The sequence below is a fragment of the Heterodontus francisci genome, chromosome X (genome assembly GCF_036365525.1).
Source record: "Heterodontus francisci isolate sHetFra1 chromosome X, sHetFra1.hap1, whole genome shotgun sequence".
In the NCBI taxonomy this organism is placed as follows: Eukaryota; Metazoa; Chordata; class Chondrichthyes; order Heterodontiformes; family Heterodontidae; genus Heterodontus; species Heterodontus francisci.
The window spans coordinates 16119448-16138896 of record NC_090421.1 but is presented as its reverse complement, the minus strand read 5'-3'; the positions used below and the strand labels follow the sequence as shown (position 1 = coordinate 16138896).

Sequence of the window (19449 nt, the reverse complement as noted above, 5' to 3'; positions counted from 1 at the left end):
AAAGTCGATTGCACAGGACTGCCCTGTGCAGCACCTTCCACCCCAGACTCTGAATAGATCCCAGTAAAAGACAGGCAACTACCTCAGAGAGGCGCACCTAACATACTCCGCTGGGAGCTGCATGTTGTCTTGAAGGTAGTAACCCTGGCGGAAGAAATACATCGCCAGCGCACACCATCTGGGAGGACGCACGACGTACAGATATCTCTGTGGGGACGGAAGGTGGAGAGTTGCAGCCTGGGTGCGGACACACACCAGCGACTGGTCGCCCTCCTCGATCGGGAGAATCAGGACCGCGGCAGAGACGAGCTTTTTCTGGATCTTAGTGGCAAATGCAGGGGGAGGGGCCAAAGTGACCAATCGGTACCACAGCATCGAGGCCACCAGTTGGTTTATGACCAGCGCGCGGCCCCTGTAGGAAAGCACTCGGAGCAGTCCTGTCCAGCACCCCCAGCTGAGTGGTGACTTTCGCCTCCAACTCCTGCCTGTTTGCCGGCCAGGCTTCCTCAGCGGGACTAAGGTGGACTCCCAGATAGAGGAGGTGCGTGGTGCTCCACGCAAAAGGTGTTAACTCCTCCGGTAGGGAGTCCACCCGCCACTGACCCACCAGGAGTCTGGAACATTTCTCCCAATTGATCCTCGCGGAAGATGCAGCAGAAAAGGTCTGCTGGCAGTCGCGCATCCTTCGCAAGTCAACGGGATCTGTGACCGCGAGGAACACGTCATCGGCCTAAGCCGAGAGGATGACCTGCATGGCCGGCTCGCACAGAGCCAATCCCGTCAACCTCCTGCGAAGCAGTCACAGGAATGGCTCCACACAGGTGTACAATTGGCCGGACATGGGGCATCCCTGACGCACTCCTCTCCCAAAGCGAAGGGGCGCCGTCAAGGACCCGTGAACTTTGACCAGACACTCTGTGGCAGCGTATAAAAGGCGGATCCGGGCCGTATTTCCGAAGGCACACAGAGTCCAGAAAAGATATTCATGATCCACCCTGTCGAATGCCTTCTCCTGATTGAGGGAGAGAAAGGCGACCGACTGACCAGTCCTCTGGGAAAGATGGATCAGGTCCTGGACCAGGTGGATGTTGTCCTGGATGGACCGGCCTGGGACCATGTAGGACTGGTCGGGGTGGATCATGTGGGCCAGCACGCAGCCCAGACGGATAGACATAGCCCGGGCAAAGATCTTATAATCCGTGCTGAGGAGGGAGACCGGACGCCAGTTTTTAAGCAGGCGGAGATCGCCCCTCTTCGGCAGCAGGACGATGACCGCCCTGCGCCACGAGAGGGGCATCTCCCCGGTCGCCAGGCTTTCCCCCAGGACCCGCGCGTAATCGTCCCCCAGGACATCCCAGAACTCCCTGAGGAACTCCACGGTCAACCCATCCAGCCCTGGGGATTTGCCCCTCGAGAGCTGGTGGAGGGCGCCGGTCAGCTCTGCCAACGTGAACGGAGCCTCCAATCCTTCGGCACGCTCTGGGGTGACCTTCGGCAGGTCCTCCCACAAAACTCTGCGCGCGTCCTCGCTGGACGGATCCGGAGAGAACAACGCACTGTAATAAGTACGGACCAGGAGGCCCATTCCCTCCGCATCCGTGATGGAGGATCCGTCGTCGGCCAGCAGCTCAACAAGCTGCTTACGGACCCCCCGCCATTTTTCCAGCGAGTAGAAGAAGGGTGAGGCGCGGTCCAAATCTTCCAGGATCTGAATCCGTGAGCTCATGTACGCGCCTCGGGACCCTGTGAGCTGCAGGTCTCTCAGCGCGCCCTTCTTCTCTTTGTACGCCTGCCACTGGGCCGGGTCCATGACGGCATGACCGAGGCGGGACTCCAAGTCGAGCACCTCCCTCTCTAGGCGCCCGATCTCAGCTTCCCGCCTCTTGGTCGACCCCTTCGCGTACTCCTGACAGAAGAAATGGATGTGAGTCTTGCCCACATCCCACCATAGCCTCAAGGAGGGGAAACCCCCCCACTTCCTCTCCAGTCAGCCCAGAATTGACAGAACGAGTCCCAGAATTGCTCGTCCTCCAGCAGCCGGTTGTTAAAGTGCCAGTACGCGGACCCCGCCCGTGTGCAGAGCCAAGTGAACTCCACCCACACCAGGTGGCGGTCCAAGCACAGTACCAGCCGCATGGAGGCCGCCAAGACGCGGGAGACGTACACCTGCGAAAAGTAGAGGCGGTCGATTCGGGACCCTCCTCCTCTAGACCTCCACGTGAAGGCGCTGGAGTCGGGATGGAGATTCCGCCAGACGTCCACCAAGTTGAGGGAGCTGATCAGTTCCCTCAACTTCTCCACCGACGCTTGGCCGCGCTGGCCAATGATCCCCCACCTTGAGGGTACAGTTAAAATTCCCCCCGAGGATGCACTCGCCGCTATCAATAGAGCTCAAGAGAGCGGACACTTTTTCAAAGAAGCGCGCTTGCAACACGCTGGGCCTGGGCGCGTACACGTTTACAAAGTGGAGCGGCACGCTACCCAGGCAAAGGGCGAGGTGGAGCAAATGGCCCAGCACAAGCTCCTTGAACCCCAAGATCTCCAGCTGAAAAGTCAGGGCCAACAAGATAGCCACCCCACTAGAAATAGGGGTGAGGTGACTCATGTAGACCCCACCCTGCCACTCCAGGAGCCAGGTGGCTTCGTCTCCCGGAACGGTGTGGGTTTCCTGCAGAAAGCTCACCGCGTATCTCCCTTCCTTGAGGACTGAGAGATTGTGAAATCTGCGGTGAGACCCCCTGCTGCCATTGATGTTGAGGCTGGCTATGGTTATCTTCATGTCAAAAGGATTTAAAAAGTGTCACCAACACCTCACTGTGAGTTGGGAGCAGAAGTGCACCTGGCCTTCCACTCCCCCAGCAACCCATTGAGGAACACATTAAAACGGCGCCTCTCAACCAGTTTCACACCCGCGTCCTTTCCCGCTTTCTTGAGGGCGGCACGGATGGACCGGATGTTTGGTGCCAGATTCGACCAATGGCTGAGGGCCAGCTGAACTTTATTGCGGCAACCCCTGCATGCCACGAGGAAATCCCGGAGTTCCGCCGTGGGGATGAGAGGAGATTCGGTGGGAGGCACGAGGGACTCCACCACCTCACTGGCGATGGAATCAAGGTCATCCTCCGTGCCCCACACCGAGTCCCCATCCTCCTCCGGGTCGTCACCGCCAGCGGCCGACACATCCACCACACACTGTGGGGCGGACGTCCCGGCCGCGCCAGCTGGCCCTGCCTTCGTCACGATCCCACCCCCAGGATCGATGGCGGAGGAGTCCTCTCTGGGTTCTATTGTGAAACTGGAGCCTGTGGGTGCCAGCAGTTCAGGACCCCCCTCCACCTCCGTCCCCAGGCCAATGAGCGGTCCAGGGGAGATGGAAGTTCCCGACTCCGGAAATCCAGCCGGTGCCGTGACCGGAGGCGGAGAGAGGAGGCCATCTCCCGCTCCACCAACACCCACAGATGGGGCAGCATTTTCAATTATAACCGAGTCGAGTATCTCCTGGTTGGTGGTGGATTTTAGCTGGGAGGGTCGTCCTTTTGGGGCCTTGCCCTCCCCTCCACACAAGGCAGCCGACCCAGTGGCAGAATGGGAGGCTTCTCCAGGAACATCCCTCGGCTCGCCCACCACAAGCAGGACTCCACTTGCTCTTTCAGGAGGGGCAGCATGTACAGGGGTTTCCCCCTCCCTTCCATCCTGACGGTTAGGGAGTTCCTGCCCAGGCTATGCAGCCTTGATGGTGGTGGTGGCAGGGGGAACCAAACCAGGAGACAGCTCCCCTCCAATAGATGGGCCCTGCACCTCAGGGCCCTTACTTACCTCTGTGGAGGGGAGCCTTCTCCTCTTTTTTCCACTAGACCGTGGAGGCTCAGAAACCTCCATGTCATCAGGGGCCTCTGCTCCTTTTGCCTGGTCACCCTGGGCCTGAGCCCAGCCCTAGGGCAGGTGGATTCCCCAGGAGAGCGCCTTGGACTGAGCTCAGGCTCAGGTTTTGTCATGGTGTCCAGGGGACGCGCTTCTTGGCGCTTAATTTTCGTCCGCACCTTCCTTCCACTCGGACGGGCACCCCCCTCTCCACCGGAGGCCGTGAAAACCACAGCCTCCGGAACCAACTGAACATGTCTTTTGGAGGTGTAGGGGAAGTGAGAGGGGGTGCAGCAGCGCCACCCTGGGCTGGCGAGGTGGAGATGGCAGTCGGGAGGTTGGGGCAGGTCTTACGAACATGCCCCACCCCCTTGCAGACATGGCACCGCGCCCCGTCCGAGGTCCAGAAGACGGGGTAGGTCGTCCCCTGGAACTCCACTTTGAAATGGTCATCCATGACCTCCTCCCATGCCAGCTGCATAAATGACTGGCGGCGGAAGAAGTAGACATGTCGGAGGCTGTTTTCCCGAAGACCAAGCGGGACTGGGGTGATCCACGACCTCACCTCCCCCAGATGGTGAAGGTGGGGGAGGAGGAGCTCACTGGGAATGAAGGGCAGGATATTTGATAGCATTATCCGCTGCGAGATGGCCCTGGAGGGTCCACCGGCAGGAAGGCTCCCCCCACAATGAGCCCCTTACTCAGGGCCAGGGACACGGCCCGCTCGGTCTTCAGGAAGAACACAGCCTTCCCGTACATCTTTGAGGCTGCCACAATGGCCAAGGGGCCGACAACCTTGGCCACTGCCTTTACACAGGCCTCTATAGACATATTGGGGTGGGGATAGCTCTTTACCCCATGGCTCGAAGTAATTAATTTAAAGGGTGACGGGGTCACATGGGTGGCCACAGAGGCTACAACCGCATAGGTATGAGAGGGCCCCGCCACCGGTGATGATGGGCTTGCCATGGGCTCAGGAGCCAAACCCACCCGGAATGGAAGAAAAACAAACAAAAAACAAACAAAAGTTTCCAAGAAATAATGTCTAAACAACTAGTAGGTTTGGGGAGAGGCTGAGGGTATACAGGAAAGGGGAAAGACAGGCTGCAAGCGATGACTTTGCTTAAAGGGTGGTACAAAGAGTGGTAAACACTTCTGGTCTTCCGGTCTTCTGGTTGTGGGAGGGGTCTTCACCTGGGTCAGCCGAAAGCTGCCCAGACACTAGCTAGATCCTTCTGTCTCTTTAGCCAGGCAGCTTCAGCTGGCCTAGTCTGGGCAATTAGGGTGGGGAGGGAGCTTCCTTGTATATTCAATGCAATTGCACTGCTCCCTGTAGAATTGTACAGCCCCCAACCCTTTGTTGTTCCGGCCTCTTCCACCTCCTGCAACAGTCCAAATCAAACAAAAGTCTGGCGCTCGACCACCCACCTCCAAATACAACCTTATTCCCAAAGTCTTTTCCTCCTCTGCAACAAATGTTGTCCAAAAAGTCTTGCAGCTCTCTCCTCAGCACTCCCTCTCCAGCAGCACCTCCAGCAACTGACTGCAGCACTGTCAGCTGCACCTTGTTGCTGCAATCAGCACTCAGAATTCCCAATCAGAGAGCAGCCAACCCCATTTTTTTCTCTTTGTAGAGGGAGCTTTACTCTGTATCTCACCCCGTGCTATACCTATCCTGGGAGTGTTTGATGGGGACAGTGTAGAGGGAGCTTTACTCTGTACCTAACCCCGTGCTATACCTGCCCTGGGAGTGTTTGATGGGACAGTGGCAATGAGTGAGCTGATTGTCCTGTTTGTTGGGTTGGGTGGGTGCTGGATTTCCCCCTCCTGCCCATTAAACGTGTCCCATTCTGCCATTTTTTTACTGACATCTCAACCTGGCTATTGAGAAACTATAGGCGGAGGACCTCCTGTAGGTTTACAGGTCTTTGTGCTGCCCTAACCCTGGCCTGACCCTACAATGCTGCTTAGATTTGTGGCTGGTGGAGATTCTGCCTTTTACTGGGCCACAGAAAATCCAGGGTATATCTGTGTCTCAGCCTCATTTTGCAGCTCTTTTTTAGCCCGCCCACCGATTTATGTCTCTTTGAAAATGTCCACACGACAGGTTTGTTTGTGAGTGATTTACCCACAAAGGGTGTTCATTCTTGTTTCTTTTTATAGCGTGATGATTACACAATCGGAGTGGGAGCAGAGGGAGGAATTTTTGGCCATCGCCTGCTTAGAATCAAAGAATCATAGAACCGTACAGTGCAGTAGGAGGGCATTCGGCCCATTGTGTCTGTGCTGGCTCTTTGAAACAGCCAAGTCCCACTCCCCTGCTCTTTCCCTTCAAGCATTTGCATGCTCCTTCTGCCTGTCCCCATCCTGTTGCGTTGGCAGAGGAGGAGGTGTCAGTGACAGGATGGCGGGAGGCATACTAAATTGCGCCAACTGTGCATCAGTTACCCTGATGCCCTGCACAGCAGCCTGAAGCAGTGCTAGTGTGCGTGCCAGCTGGAAGTAGGCCCAGCCGTGGTTTGATTGGTTTCCTTGCCTGTGGCAAGATTTTTGAACAGGAATCTTAAATCCAGAAACTCTCGGGCCTTCCTCAGTACAATCTGGCTCCAGTTCGTATGACCCTGCCCGTTCCCTAGAAGCAATGATCCAAACTGTGCCCTCATGGTACAAGGACCTTGTCCAAAATATGTTTATGTGCTGACACTGTGACTTTGGATGATGGTGGAATTGGACAGCAAGTGGGGTTCTGCCCTGTTGTACCCCTGACAGATCAGTGGCCTGAGCAGACTTTCAGGCCTAATTGGCTTTGAACAGGATTCAGTGCAACACAGCTCACAGTTAACCTTTAACCTTCCTCACAGGACATGAAGAAGAGGCTGCCAATGCGTTTCAGCGCAGAGCTTCAGCGCAAGTTTGGGGATTTGCGAAAAAGCATTTTAGACTGCAGTCGAGACCCTCATAAAGCAGCGGGACGCAGGGGGTGGGGGTGCGGGTGTCTCTGAGAGAGTGCATCAGCTCTGAATGAGCACGGTGCCGAGACAGGCAATCGTTACCAAGGTCCTGCTCTGATCCAGGGTGCTCTGCTGTTGCGGTTTGGTGGGGAATTGCTGAACATAACGACTGGTTTTGAGATCAAAGAAATTCACAGGTGAAGTGCGTCACCGAGGGACTCGCTCCCAGCTCTCAATTCGAAACTGAAATTTCTTTTGAAGCAGTTAAGACTTACAGGGTTCCGAGCCACCAGGTCCTGATTATTGGCCACGGCTGTCAGCCAAATGATGGTGACGATGGAGTTGAGGATGTACGATATAAAGAGGCTTTTGTGCAGCGAGATCCTCTGGCAGCTGAGGCTCCTGGAGGACGAGAAGCAAAACATGGTTGTGTTTTAGCGTTAGCGGGAGAGAGCTGACACAGCTTTTCGTGCCTGTTCTCACAGTATGAGCCGAACTGGCTGTATAAATTGTGCATCATTAACAATCTGAGCCTCGGTGCTTCCTCACTGGGTGCATGATCATCAATTGACGCTTGCTGGAAAATGTGAGCAGTCCGTGAGGACTGACTAACCTTGGCTGTGATGCCTCAGCCACTAAAATAGCCTGCCAACAGAGACGGGGGTGGCTGTGACAGGATTTGCAGCCTCATTGGTTAGATGGCTGAATACTGATGTATGTTTTTTGGAGCCAGGACCATTCTGGACAGCCATTGCTGGCTCGTGATTGGCTGACCTCCCATTGACATCTTCACCTCCTTGGGACTTACTTGAGGGCTAGGGCCTCCCGAAATTGGAATGCTGGCAATGGGTCAGCTGCCTCTGGAGGCGAAGTGCTGTCAGTACACCCGAAATGTTCAAATGAGGCCCATGGCCCAACTCTGGGCCAGCCTCGGGCCTCCCAGTTTGGTTAGGTGGCCGAAAACAGGTCCTATGAAATTTTTACTCCCTTGACTTTACCGGTCAAATAAACAAACAAATGACAGGTTTTCTCATAGGTTTAAAAGAAGGAAGATAACTATTTGTTTTTAAACAATTCCCGAAATGGTTACAACCTTCACCCACACACACTCACACACGCACATGCATACACAAGAATAGATAGATAGAGAGAAAAGGGTAGGATGCAATTAAAGTCCAAGGTGATGTAGGAGTTCGTGGTTTACAGAATACTGTTGAATCCTCTCGGGAGGAAAGTCTTTTTTAAAGGTGCAGGCCTGGATGTTTGTAGTCTTGAACTTGATGAGGTGTTGTAGAGTTCTAGTGGTTAAAATTCAGCCCGAAGTTGGTAGTGTGAATTTGGTTTACCTTCACAGATGGAGAGTCTCAAAGTCACTTTGTAATTTCTCTGGTGTAGTGGTTGTTCAGTTCTGGTTCAGCAGGGTTCTTTTGTGTAGCTTGGTCTCTCTCACATCCTCTGGCTGGAAAACTGCCTTTTTGTGGTCTTGGCTTGATCTCTCGCTCTCTCTCTCTCTCTCTCTGTTACAGTAGTATAGGGGTCTGAAAGGGTTAATCTTGAGAGAGTTAAAGAATACCTCCAACCATGATGATGTAAGAGATCACATGTGAGAGAGAATTCAAGCTAGATGCAGCGTGGCTTTTGGAGGAGTCACACAGACTAGTGTGAAGATGTATATAGTTCTATTATCAATGTTCTTACTATCCCAGAGTGAAGTATCTCTATAAGCTAGAGTAATTAAGGTGACAGAGTACCAAACAAACATACAACATGTTGCTCAGCAGTGAGATCGAGACCAACAGGGATTATTACCAGACTACATCCAGAAGCAGAATTTGAAGAAGGCTGACCTGAAAAAAGAGCCAATGCAGGACTCGAGAGGAGGCTGTTGAAAAGCTCCAGAACTCCAGACACAGAGAGTTGGGGAATCAGCAGCAGAAAGCCGGTCCAGTGCACGCAGGCTTTGAATCGGTGAACCAAGCAAAATTCGAGGATCTGGTGAGCAACCCAAAAAGAGGGTAAAAAATCTATCCCTAATGGCACTAGGCAGGCAGCACCAGGAAAGTCCATAGCGAGGGCTGATCCGAGGTCGGCACCATTACATGTGGCGTCCGGAGCGAAAAAAAAGCAAGCAAGGAGGCTGCAAATACTCGATTCTCTACAAGAAGTGTTAAAGGAGTATAGCAGTAACATTATAAAATGGAGTTTAATATAAGGAGGGAAGTAATCCTTAGTCTAGCAGCGAGATTTTAAAGGCTGAAATGGCCATAGCGGGAATTAGCGCAGAGCTGAAAAAGCGTGGGAAACTTCCGATACTGGAGGGAAGAACAGAAAAGTGAAAGTAAAACTAAATGAAGCAATAGAGCTTAAATGCTCAATTACCAGAGAGATTTGGAGACATAAAGGCCCAAATCAAACCCAATACTGGTCACTCTGACAAAAAAGGTTCCTCAGATATAGAATAACTTCCACATTGGACAGCCAATCTGAAGCAGAACAAGTTGACACATTATTATATTCTATTGGGGCTATAGCAGATTATGTTATTGCAAGGCAAGGCATGAATGAGACATCTGCTAAATGCGAAGAATTTTAAAAAGCTTTTGATTCTTATTTCAACTTGCAGAGCAATAAGATTTTAGAAAGAACAAGATTCAACAGAAGGGTTCGGAAACTGGGCAAAACAGTTGATGCTTTTATCAATGACCTTAACAGGCTAGTTGAAGGATGTTAAAATGGAGATCTTAAAGCAGAATTGATAAGAGACCACATTGTAGTAGGTATTGCTGATGAATCCCTAACAGATTTATTGCAGTCTAAAGAAGACCTCACCCTGGACAAAGCAATTCAGCAGTGAGACAAGCAGTGGTCTGGAAGAACAACAGAGCAATCCTGAGAGGTGAAGAAAGACCTTGGTGCAGGAAACATCCAGTAACCGTACAGTTCCTTAACCAGAGGGCTGTGAAAGAAGGTACACTGGGGGGATGGGGGGCGGGGGAACGAATGACACCATGAAACCCTGCCAGCGATGTGGTGCCAAAAGTACCCACAGACACGAACAGTGTCCTGCAAACAAAGCAGTATGCTTCCACTATAAGAAAATAGGGCATTTCGGTAAAATGTGTCAGACAAAATCTCTACTCCATAGGTGCAAAAGAAAAATCATTCAAAATTAGAGTGGTTAATGAAGTTAAACAACCTCCATCAGAAGAGCAACCAATACATGCTCTTGATGAGATCAATGATCCGAAACAGGCATTTTGGTCAGCAGATATATATGTCAATGGACATATCACCAATTTTAAACTGGACACCGGAGCAAGTGTAATGATCTTATCGGACAAAAAGCCATGGTTATCAACGCATTACCTGCAACCAACAGAAACTCAGTTACATGACCCAGGAGGCAGTGAACTGGAAGTTAAGGGGAAGTTACTGGCAACAATCCAGTACAAGGGAAAGCAGATATTAGAAACACTGTATGTTCTAAGGAATCAGGAATTCTCTCTCTTAAGTACAAGAGTCTGTATTGACCTTCATCTTATAGAGAAAGTGGAAGAAGTGAAGCAATAAGAATCCAGGAGTCACTTCCAAGAGGAATTCCTGAAATCTAGGGAGACTGATGACCGAATATAGTATTACTTTGCGGAAAGATGCTAAACCAGTATGCCTTTTCACGCCTAGGAAGATTCCACACTCACTAATGAAGCAATTCCAACATGAACCAGAAGACATGACCATGATAGGAGTCATTTCTCCTGTTACTGATCCTACAGAGTGATGTTCGGGAATGGCTTCAGTTCCTGAATCTAATGGTGATCTTCACATTTGTGTAGACTCAACTCAGTAAGGCTGCGGCATGAGAAGTTCATCCGATGTCCTCAGTGGGTGAAAGCTTGGCAAAGTTAACCAAAAGTACCGTCGTCACGAAGCTTGACGCGAATAGTGGCTTTTGGTAAGTCCCATTGGATAAGAAGTCAAGGTTACTGACGACCTCCATTACTCCGTTTGGAAGATTTTGTTTTAACCGTCTACCATTCGGTATCACGTCAGCACTGGAAATATTCCAGAGAACTATGTTGAATGTTCTACAGGGCCTTGAAGGTGTAATATGCCAAATGGATCACACCTTAGTTCATGCTGAGTCCATTGAAGAACACCACCTAAGGGTTAGAGCGGTTTTGAACTGTCTACAGGATGAAGGCATAACTCTCAATGAGAAGTGTGAATTTTCAAAAACATCTATTCGTTTTTTAGGATACGTTGTCAGCAATAGTGACATAATGGCAGAGCTGCAAAAGATGAGAGCCATTAACGAATTTTTACTTCCTATTTCAGTCCAACAAATTCATTAGGCGCAGATGCAAGATGAGTGCATCGATGTCCATCAATATTGCAAGCTAGGTTGGCTGCAACAGAGTCCTATTGGTAAGAGAATGAAAATCTTCTTCGAACACAGAAGACACTTTACCACAGTGGATGATTTGCTGGTATATGATGAGAGATTGGTGATTCCAGAGTCACCCTGGGTAGAGATTTTGGAGAAAATACACCAGGGTTACATGGGCATAACTAAATGTAGAGCACGGGCTCAGGCATCTGTGTGGTGGCCAGGAATATCAAAGGATATTGAAGAAATAATTTCAAATTGTCATGTACGTGCAGTTCACAGAAAGGATCAGAGAGAACCACTTATCTTGACCCAATCCCCGACCAGGCCGTGGGAACATCTAGCGATGGATCTATTCGTCTTTAATGGAAAATCCTATCTGACTGCAGTGATTACTTTTCAAGATGGATTGAGGTTAAACGTATGTACACAACAACAACAACAACTGAAGCAGTCATTCGAGCGTTACAAGAAATTTTCACAACACATGCTATACCTGATCAGATAGTGTCCAATAATGGATCACAATTTGCTAATGATTACTTCAAAAACTTTGCGGCGACTAGTGGATTTGTGCATCTAACATGTTTCCCTAGGCATCCCCAATCTAATGGAGAAGCTGAGCCAGCAGTCAGAACTATTAAAGCAATGTTAAAGAAGAATTAACAATTCCAATCATCACTTCTGAATTACAGAACTATTCCATTGTTACGCGGATTAGCACCATCCGAAATGTTAATGGGAAGAAAACTTAGGCCGCGACTTCTGATTTTACCGAAGAAATTCCTTCCAGGGATACAAATCTACGATTATCAGAGAGTTCAAGACAGAGAAAAGTCTTACCGGAATAAACCCCTAATTATAACAGGAAATAACAGACCAGGAACCTACCGATGTTGTCAGAAGGGCAAAAGGAATGTGTACGAGACCAAAGCAGAGAAGGAGTCATTTTCCAGAGACAGGAGAATCAACAATGATCTTATTTACTAAGAACTTCAGATGGTATTATAAGAAATAGGAGGGATCGTATTCTTTTATGTCAAAGTCGTCAATCAGTCATACATTTGGATGGACCAGATGTTGAACCAGGTACTACAAACCTCAATGAAGGCCGTCCAAGTCAAGACACAAGAGATCAGAGAAAGACTACCAATCCTCCACATCTGTCAACAACACAATCAGGGAGAGTTGTGAAGCCTCCTGACAGATTGAATCTATGATGTCAGGGACTTGGGGGGAGAGGGGTAGTATGTAAATAAAAAGTGAATGTATGTAAATATATGTTTAGATAAAGACTTGGGGGGAGATATAATATAAGGGTCTGAAGGGGTTAATCTTGAGAGAGTGTAAAGATTCCTGCCCACCATGATGATGTAAGAGATTATATGTGAGAGAGACTTGAAGCTAGATGCAGTGTGGCTTTGGTGGAGTCACACAGACTAGTGTGAAGATGTACACAGTTCTAATATAATAAATATCAATGTTCTTAATATTCCAGACTGAAGTATCTCTATAAGCTAGACTAATTAAGGTGGCAGCAGACCAAACAAACATACAACAGTTACCTTTTAAGGTAAAATCCATCACATTTGAGTCTCTGTCAGGTGTCACAGGGCTCTCTTCCCTGGTGTGACCACACAATGGTACAGGATATGGAAACTATAGCTATCTAATGATGTCTGAATGGGGACCATTCTGTTATAATGGTGCTACTTCACACCTATTCATTTTGGTTTGGGCTGTGAGTCAGACTGCCTCCAGAACCCTTTGTTAGTTCATTCATGTAGATATGAGTCATCAATATGCAATGGTGCTCCTTTCAATTTCAATGGGCTCTCCCCATAGCTATTTCAGACGAGGTTAACGAGTTTCATCCTCAACAGACGGAGGTGTGTATTGTCAATAAAGGAGGGGGGTCACCTGACCGCTACTCCATTTTGTCTGTGCTACAAGTGTCCATGTTCTTGTGGTTCAGTTTTACAGTTGATTTTTTATTTTCATAATTTCTCCATTTCATTGTTTATTTCATCACGGCTCCTTCTGAGCATGACAACACGGAGGCTGGAAAAATGGAATTCTCCACCAAAAATCATTGTTGGAGCAGAGTCCATTAACTCTTTCAAAGGGAATTAGAGAGTTACTGGGGAAAAGAGGAATATTAAAGGGTATGGGGAAATGAGGAGAGTGGGATTAAACTGGGTGGGATATTAAAGGGTGTGGGGTGTGAGTAGGAGGAGGGACTAGACTGTGTGGGATATTGAAGGGTGTGGGATGAGACTGGGTGGATATTAAAGGGTATGGAGAGTGAGAAGAGTGGGATTAGACTGGGTGGGGTATTAAAGGGTGTGCGAATAGACTGGGTGGGATATTAAAGGGTGTCAGACTAGACTGGGTGAGGTATTAAAGGGTGTGGGGTGTGTGTAGGAGGTGGGACTAGACTGGGTGGAATATTAAAGGGTGTCAGATTAGATTGGGTGGGATATTAAAGGGTGTGGGATTAACTGGCTGGGATATTAAAGGGTGTGGGATTAACTGGGTGGGATATTAAAGTGTGTGGGATTAGATTGAGTGGGATATCCTACTCTAAGTTATTTGTGGAAAATTTAATGTACACTCTGGCTCCGATCAGTCAAGTCACCAACCTGAAACATTAACTCTCTTTCTCTCTCCACAGATGCTGCCTGACCTGCTGAGTATTTCCAGAATTTTCTGTTTTTGATTTACATCAGTCACCTGCAGATTGTCTGAAGCTGCTGATGTCCCCTGTGGCAACCTTGGATTGAGCTTTCAGATGTAAATGTTGAGTGTGGTGTTGCCAGGACAGCATTGGCAGTTCAGCGTCAGTGGTGGATGTTGGATAAAAGTCAGATTCTTGCATGAGGCAGAATTGAAAGATTTATATCACGGGGGCTCCTGTACATCACAGTCTGAGGAACAGAGTTTCCTCTCACAGGTCCAGATAAGTGCAACCTCTACTGGTATATCTGGGTTTGAGTGTTACCCTGTTCCTTCTCCAAATAACAGATTGATAAATATTTCCACTGGAATACCCATGATGCTAGCACTTGGGCACAAACCCGGGATTGATTCTGGGATTTGCTCTTCCACTGTGCTCTCCCCAGATTGAGTCTGCCCGGGCACCTGATTTAATGTACAATAGAGACAAACTTTATGAAACGATACAGAATACCTGACAATGCCCAGTCAAGGTGATGTCTGGGATCCACATATTTTAGTGAAACTCAGTTTTCCTCATAGAAAAGGTTTGAAATGCAAACTTACTTGAAGTAGAAGAAAATACAAAGCGAAACTAGTAAGCACACAATGGAGATCCCATGTCCAGTCATGGCCAAATAATAAAGGTTCAATGCTGTCTGCAAATACACAAAGACGAAAGTTAGAAAGAGCCCTCGGCATTCTCGGGTAGAAGGTGAGTAAGAACAAAGCCACATCACTAATGTTTACATAAAAATAAAAGCAAGATACTGCAGATGCTGGAAGTCTGAAATAAAAACAAGTGCTGGAAATACTCAGCAGGTCTGGCAGCATCTGTGGAGAGAGAAGCAGAGTTAACGTTTCAGGTCAGTGACCCTTCATCAGAACTGGCAAATGATAGAAATGTAAAAGGTTTTAAGCAAATAAAGCAGGGGTGGGGCAAGAGATAACAAAAGGCAAGGTGTTGATAGGACAAAGTCACAGAGAATAATTGACCAGAAGGTCATGGAACAAAGGCAAACGGTATGTTAATGGTGTGCTGAAAGACAAAACGTTCCACCATCTCCAGCGTGATGCCACTACCAAACGCGTCTTCCCCTCCCCTCCCGTCAGCATTCCAAAGGGATCGCTCCCTCCGCGACACCCTGGTCCACTCCATTACCCCCACCACCTCATCCCTGTCCCATGGCACCTTCCTATGCAATCACAGGAGGTGTAATACCTGCCCATTCACCTCCTCTCTCCTAACTATCCAAGGCCCCAAACACTCCTTTCAGGTGAAGCAACGATTTACTTGTACTTTTTTCAATGTAGTATACTGTATTCGCTGCTCACAGTGTGGTCTCCTCTACACTGGGGAGACCAAACGGAGACTGAGTGACCGCTTTGTGGAACACCTCCGCTCAGTCCGTAAGCAGGACCCTGAGCTTCCGGTTGCTTGCCGTTTCAACACCCCCACCCCTGCTCTCATGCCCACATATCTGTCCTGGGAACTCTGCAGTGTTCCAGTGAACATCAACGCAAGCTCGAGGAACAGCATCTCATTTACTGATTAGGCACACTACAGCCTGCTGGACTGAACATTGAGTTCAATAATTTCAGAGCATGACGCACCCCCTTTTTATTTTCAGTTATTTTTTCTTTTTTCTTTTATTTTAGTTTGTTTCATCATTTTTTTTTAACCATGTGCCTGCCCACTGTTTTTTCATGTTTGTGCTTTGGGCCGGGGCTGTTCATTTCTCTGTCAATTAACACCCTCTCTGCACTAACACTTTGTCTTTCACCAGACCATTAACACACCATTTGCCTTTCCTCCATGGCCTTCTGCTCAGTTATTTTCAATGTTTACAGTCGCTAGGAATTTAGCTTTAAAGTTTTCAGCCAGCAATTTCCTCTCTTCTATGCTGTACGAGCGTCTGAATCCATGTTTCTGTTCCCACATCCAAGTTGCAATTCCCATGCGAGACAAAGACAGAGAAGCACGCACCGTCCTGTTCACATCCAACATGCAAACAAGGGCATCAGAGCAACACCTACTTGACAGCAAGGAGCTGCAGGAAATCTGGATAGTTTCACTCTGGGATAGAGAGACCTCCATCGGGGTTTCCCCTCACCGCCAGATAGCAACACAGACCGCCAAGGCGTGTCCGGCCGGCTCACAAGGGTGAGGAAGTGGAGAGTGTGCAGGAGCAGCCTGTATGGGAAACCCGTCCACGCCGAATGGAATGGCACGGAGGGCATTTCCGAGAGGCGGCTCGGGTTGTGCGGGACCGGCTCCCGAGGAGGGTTTCGGGGCCTTGGTCCGATGAGCAGTTCCGGCCGAGCGGGAGTCAGCTCGGCCCCAAGCGCTCCGCACACCTGAGCCCCCTCGCCACCTGCAGTGAGGGACATCCCGAGGGTTTCGGCTACTCCTCCGCCCACTGGTCCGTCCCCGGCGTCGGCCGACCGGACAGCCGAGGCGCTCTCCTCCGCCGGCGGGGTAGCACCCTGACTGGAGGCGACCATATTCCAGACTTGGAATAGATCCCGGTAAAAGACAGGCAACTCCCTCAGAGGCGCGGCTAACGGACTTTACCGGGAGCTGCGTGTCGTCTTGAAGGCAGTGACACTGGCGGAAAAAATACGTCGCCAGCGCACACCATCTGGGAGCACGCTGGACGTACAGGTATATCTGCAAGCTCCGAAGGTGGAGAGTCGCAGCCTGGGTGCGGACGCACACCAGCGACTGTCCGCCCTCCTCAATCGGGAGACTCAGGACCGCGGCAGAGACCCAGTGTTTCCTCTTGTCCCAGAAGAAATCGACGAGTTTCTTCTGGATCTTGGTGGCAAATACAGGGGGTGGGGCCAAAGTGACCAATCGGTACCACAGCATGGAGGCCACCAGTTGGTTTATGACCAGCGCTCGGCCCCTGTAGGAAAGCACTCGGAGCAGTCCTGTCCAGCGCCCCAGCCGAGCGGTGACTTTCGCCTCCAACTCCTGCCAGTTTACCGGCCAGGCTTCCTCAGTGGGGCTAAGGTGGACTCCCAGATAGAGGAGGTGCGTGGTGCTCCACACAAAAAGTGTCATCTCTTCCGGCAGGGAGTCCACCCGCCACTGACCCACCAGGAGTCCGGAACATTTCTCCCAATTGATCCTCGCGGAAGACGCGGCAGAAAAGGTCTGCTGGCAGTCGCGCATCCTCCGCAAGTCAACGGGATCTGTGACCGCGAGGAGCACGTCGTCGGCGTAAGCCGAGAGGACGACCCGCATGGCCGGCTCGCGCAGAGCCAATCCCGTCAACCTCCTGCGAAGCAGGCACAGGAAGGGCTCCACGCAGATGGTATACAATTGGCCGGACAAGGGGCATCCCTGACGCACTCCTCTCCCAAAGCGAAGGGGTGCCGTCAAGGACCCGTTAACCTTGACTAGGCGTATAAAAGTCGGACCCGGGCCACGAAATGCGGCCCGAGTCCGAAAGCGCGCAGAGTCCCGAAAAGGTAATCGTGATCCACCCTGTCGAACGCCTTCTCCTGATCGAGGGAGAGAAAGACGACCGACTGACCAGTCCTCTGGGAAAGATGGATCAGGTCCTGGACCAAGTGGATGTTGTCCTGGATGGACCGGCCCGGGACCGTGTAGGACTGGTCGGGGTGGATCATGTGGGCCAGCACGGAGCCCAGGCGGGTAGACATAGCCCGGGCAAAGATCTTATAATCCGTGCTGAGGAGGGAGACCGGACGCCAGTTTATAAGCAGGTGGAGATCGCCCCTCTTCGGCAGCAGGACGATGACCGCCCTGCGCCACGAGAGGGGCATCTCCCCGGTCGCCAGGCTTTCCCCCAGGACCCGCGCGTAATCGTCCCCCAGGACGTCCCAGAACGCCCTGAGGAACTCCACGGTCAACCCATCCAGCCCTGGGGATTTGCCCCTCGAGAGCTGGTGGAGGGCGCCAGTCATCTCCGCCAACGTGAGCGGAGCCTCTAATCCTTCGGCGCCCTCCGGGCTGACCTGCGGCAGGTCCTCCCACAAAACTCTGCGCACATCCTCGCTGGACGGATCTGGAGAGAACAACGCACTGTAATAAGTACGGACCAGGAGGCCCATTCCCTCCGGATCCGTGATGGAGGATCCGTCGTCGGCCAGCAGCTCGACGAGCTGCTTACGGACACCCCGCCATCTTTCCAGCGAGTAGAAGAAGGGTGAGGCGCGGTCCAAATCTTCCAGGATCTGGATCCGCGACCTCACGTACGCGCCTCAGGACCCTATGAGCTGCAGGTCTCTCAGCGCGCCCTTCTCTTTGTACGCCTGCCACAGGGCCGGGTCCACGACGGCATGACCGAGGCGGGACTCCAAGTCGAGCACCTCCCTCTCAAGGCACCCGATCTCGGCCTCCCGCTTCTTGGTCGACCCCCTCGCGTACTCCTGACAGAAGACGCGGATGTGAGTCTTGCCCACATTCCACCATAGCCTCAAGGAGGGGAAGCCCCCCTGCTTCCTTCTCCAGTCGGCCCAGAATCGACAGAACGAGTCCCGAAATCGCTCGTCCTCCAGCAGCCGGTTGTTAAAGTGCCAGTACGCGGACCCCGCCCGCGTGCGTAGCGGAGTGAACTCCGCCCACACCAGGTGGTGGTCCGAGCACGGCACCAGCCGCATGGAGGCCGCCGAGACGCGGGAGACGTACGCCTGCGAAAAGTAGAGGCGGTCGATTCGGGACCCTCCTCCTCCAGACTTCCACGTGAAGGCGCTGGAGTCGGGATGGAGATTCCACCAGACGTCCACCAAGTTAAGGGAGCTGATCAGTCCCCTCAACTTCTCCACCGACGCTTGGCCGCGCTGGGGACCGGAATGATCCCCCACCTTGAGGGTGCAGTTAAAATCCCCCCCAAGGATGATGCACTCGCCGCTATCGATGGAGCTCAAGAGAGCGGACACTTCTTCAAAGAAGCGCGCTTGCAACGCACCGTGCCTGGGCGCGTACACGTTCACAAAGTGGAGCCGCACGCTACCCAGGCGAACGGCGAGGTGGAGCAAGCGGCCCAGCACTAGCTCCTTGACCCCCAAGATCTCCGGCTGAAAAATCTGGGCCAGCAAGATAGCCACCCCACTAGAAATAGGGGTGAGGTGACTCATGTAGACCCCACCCTGCCACTCCAGGAGTCAGGTGGCTTCATCTCCCGGAACCGTGTGGGTTTCCTGCAGAAAGCTCACCGCGTATCTCCCTTCCCTGAGGACTGAGAGATTGTGAAATCTGCGGTGAGACCCCCTGCTGCCGTTGATGTTGAGGCTGGCTATGGTTATCTTCATGTCAAAGGTACTTGAAACACGTCACCAACAGCTCACTGTGAGGAAGGAGTGGAAGTGCACCTGGCCTTCCACTCCCCCAGCAACCCATTGAGGAACACATTAAACCGGCGCCTCTCAACCAGTTTCACGTCCGTGCGCTTGCCCGCTTTCTTCAGGGCGGCACGGACGGACTGTATGATCAGCGCCAGATTCGACCAGCGGCCGAGGGCCAGCTGAACTTTATCGCGGCAACCCCTGCAAGCCGGGAGGAAA

At 51.3% G+C, this 19449-nt stretch overlaps 1 protein-coding gene across 4 annotated transcripts in view; it reads right to left on the bottom strand.

The window, feature by feature from the left end:
- The window catches only part of LOC137358671 (calcitonin gene-related peptide type 1 receptor-like), a 133572-nt gene that overhangs the window by 34353 nt on the left and 79770 nt on the right, over positions 1-19449 (bottom strand). For all 4 annotated transcript variants that reach the window (XM_068024837.1, XM_068024841.1, XM_068024840.1 and 1 more), the window contains 2 exons: positions 14482-14573; positions 7088-7214 (listed from right to left, as the gene is read on the bottom strand). In XM_068024837.1, coding sequence (XP_067880938.1) covers positions 7088-7214; positions 14482-14573 — 219 coding nt within the window. The remainder of the gene's footprint in view (positions 1-7087; positions 7215-14481; positions 14574-19449) is intronic.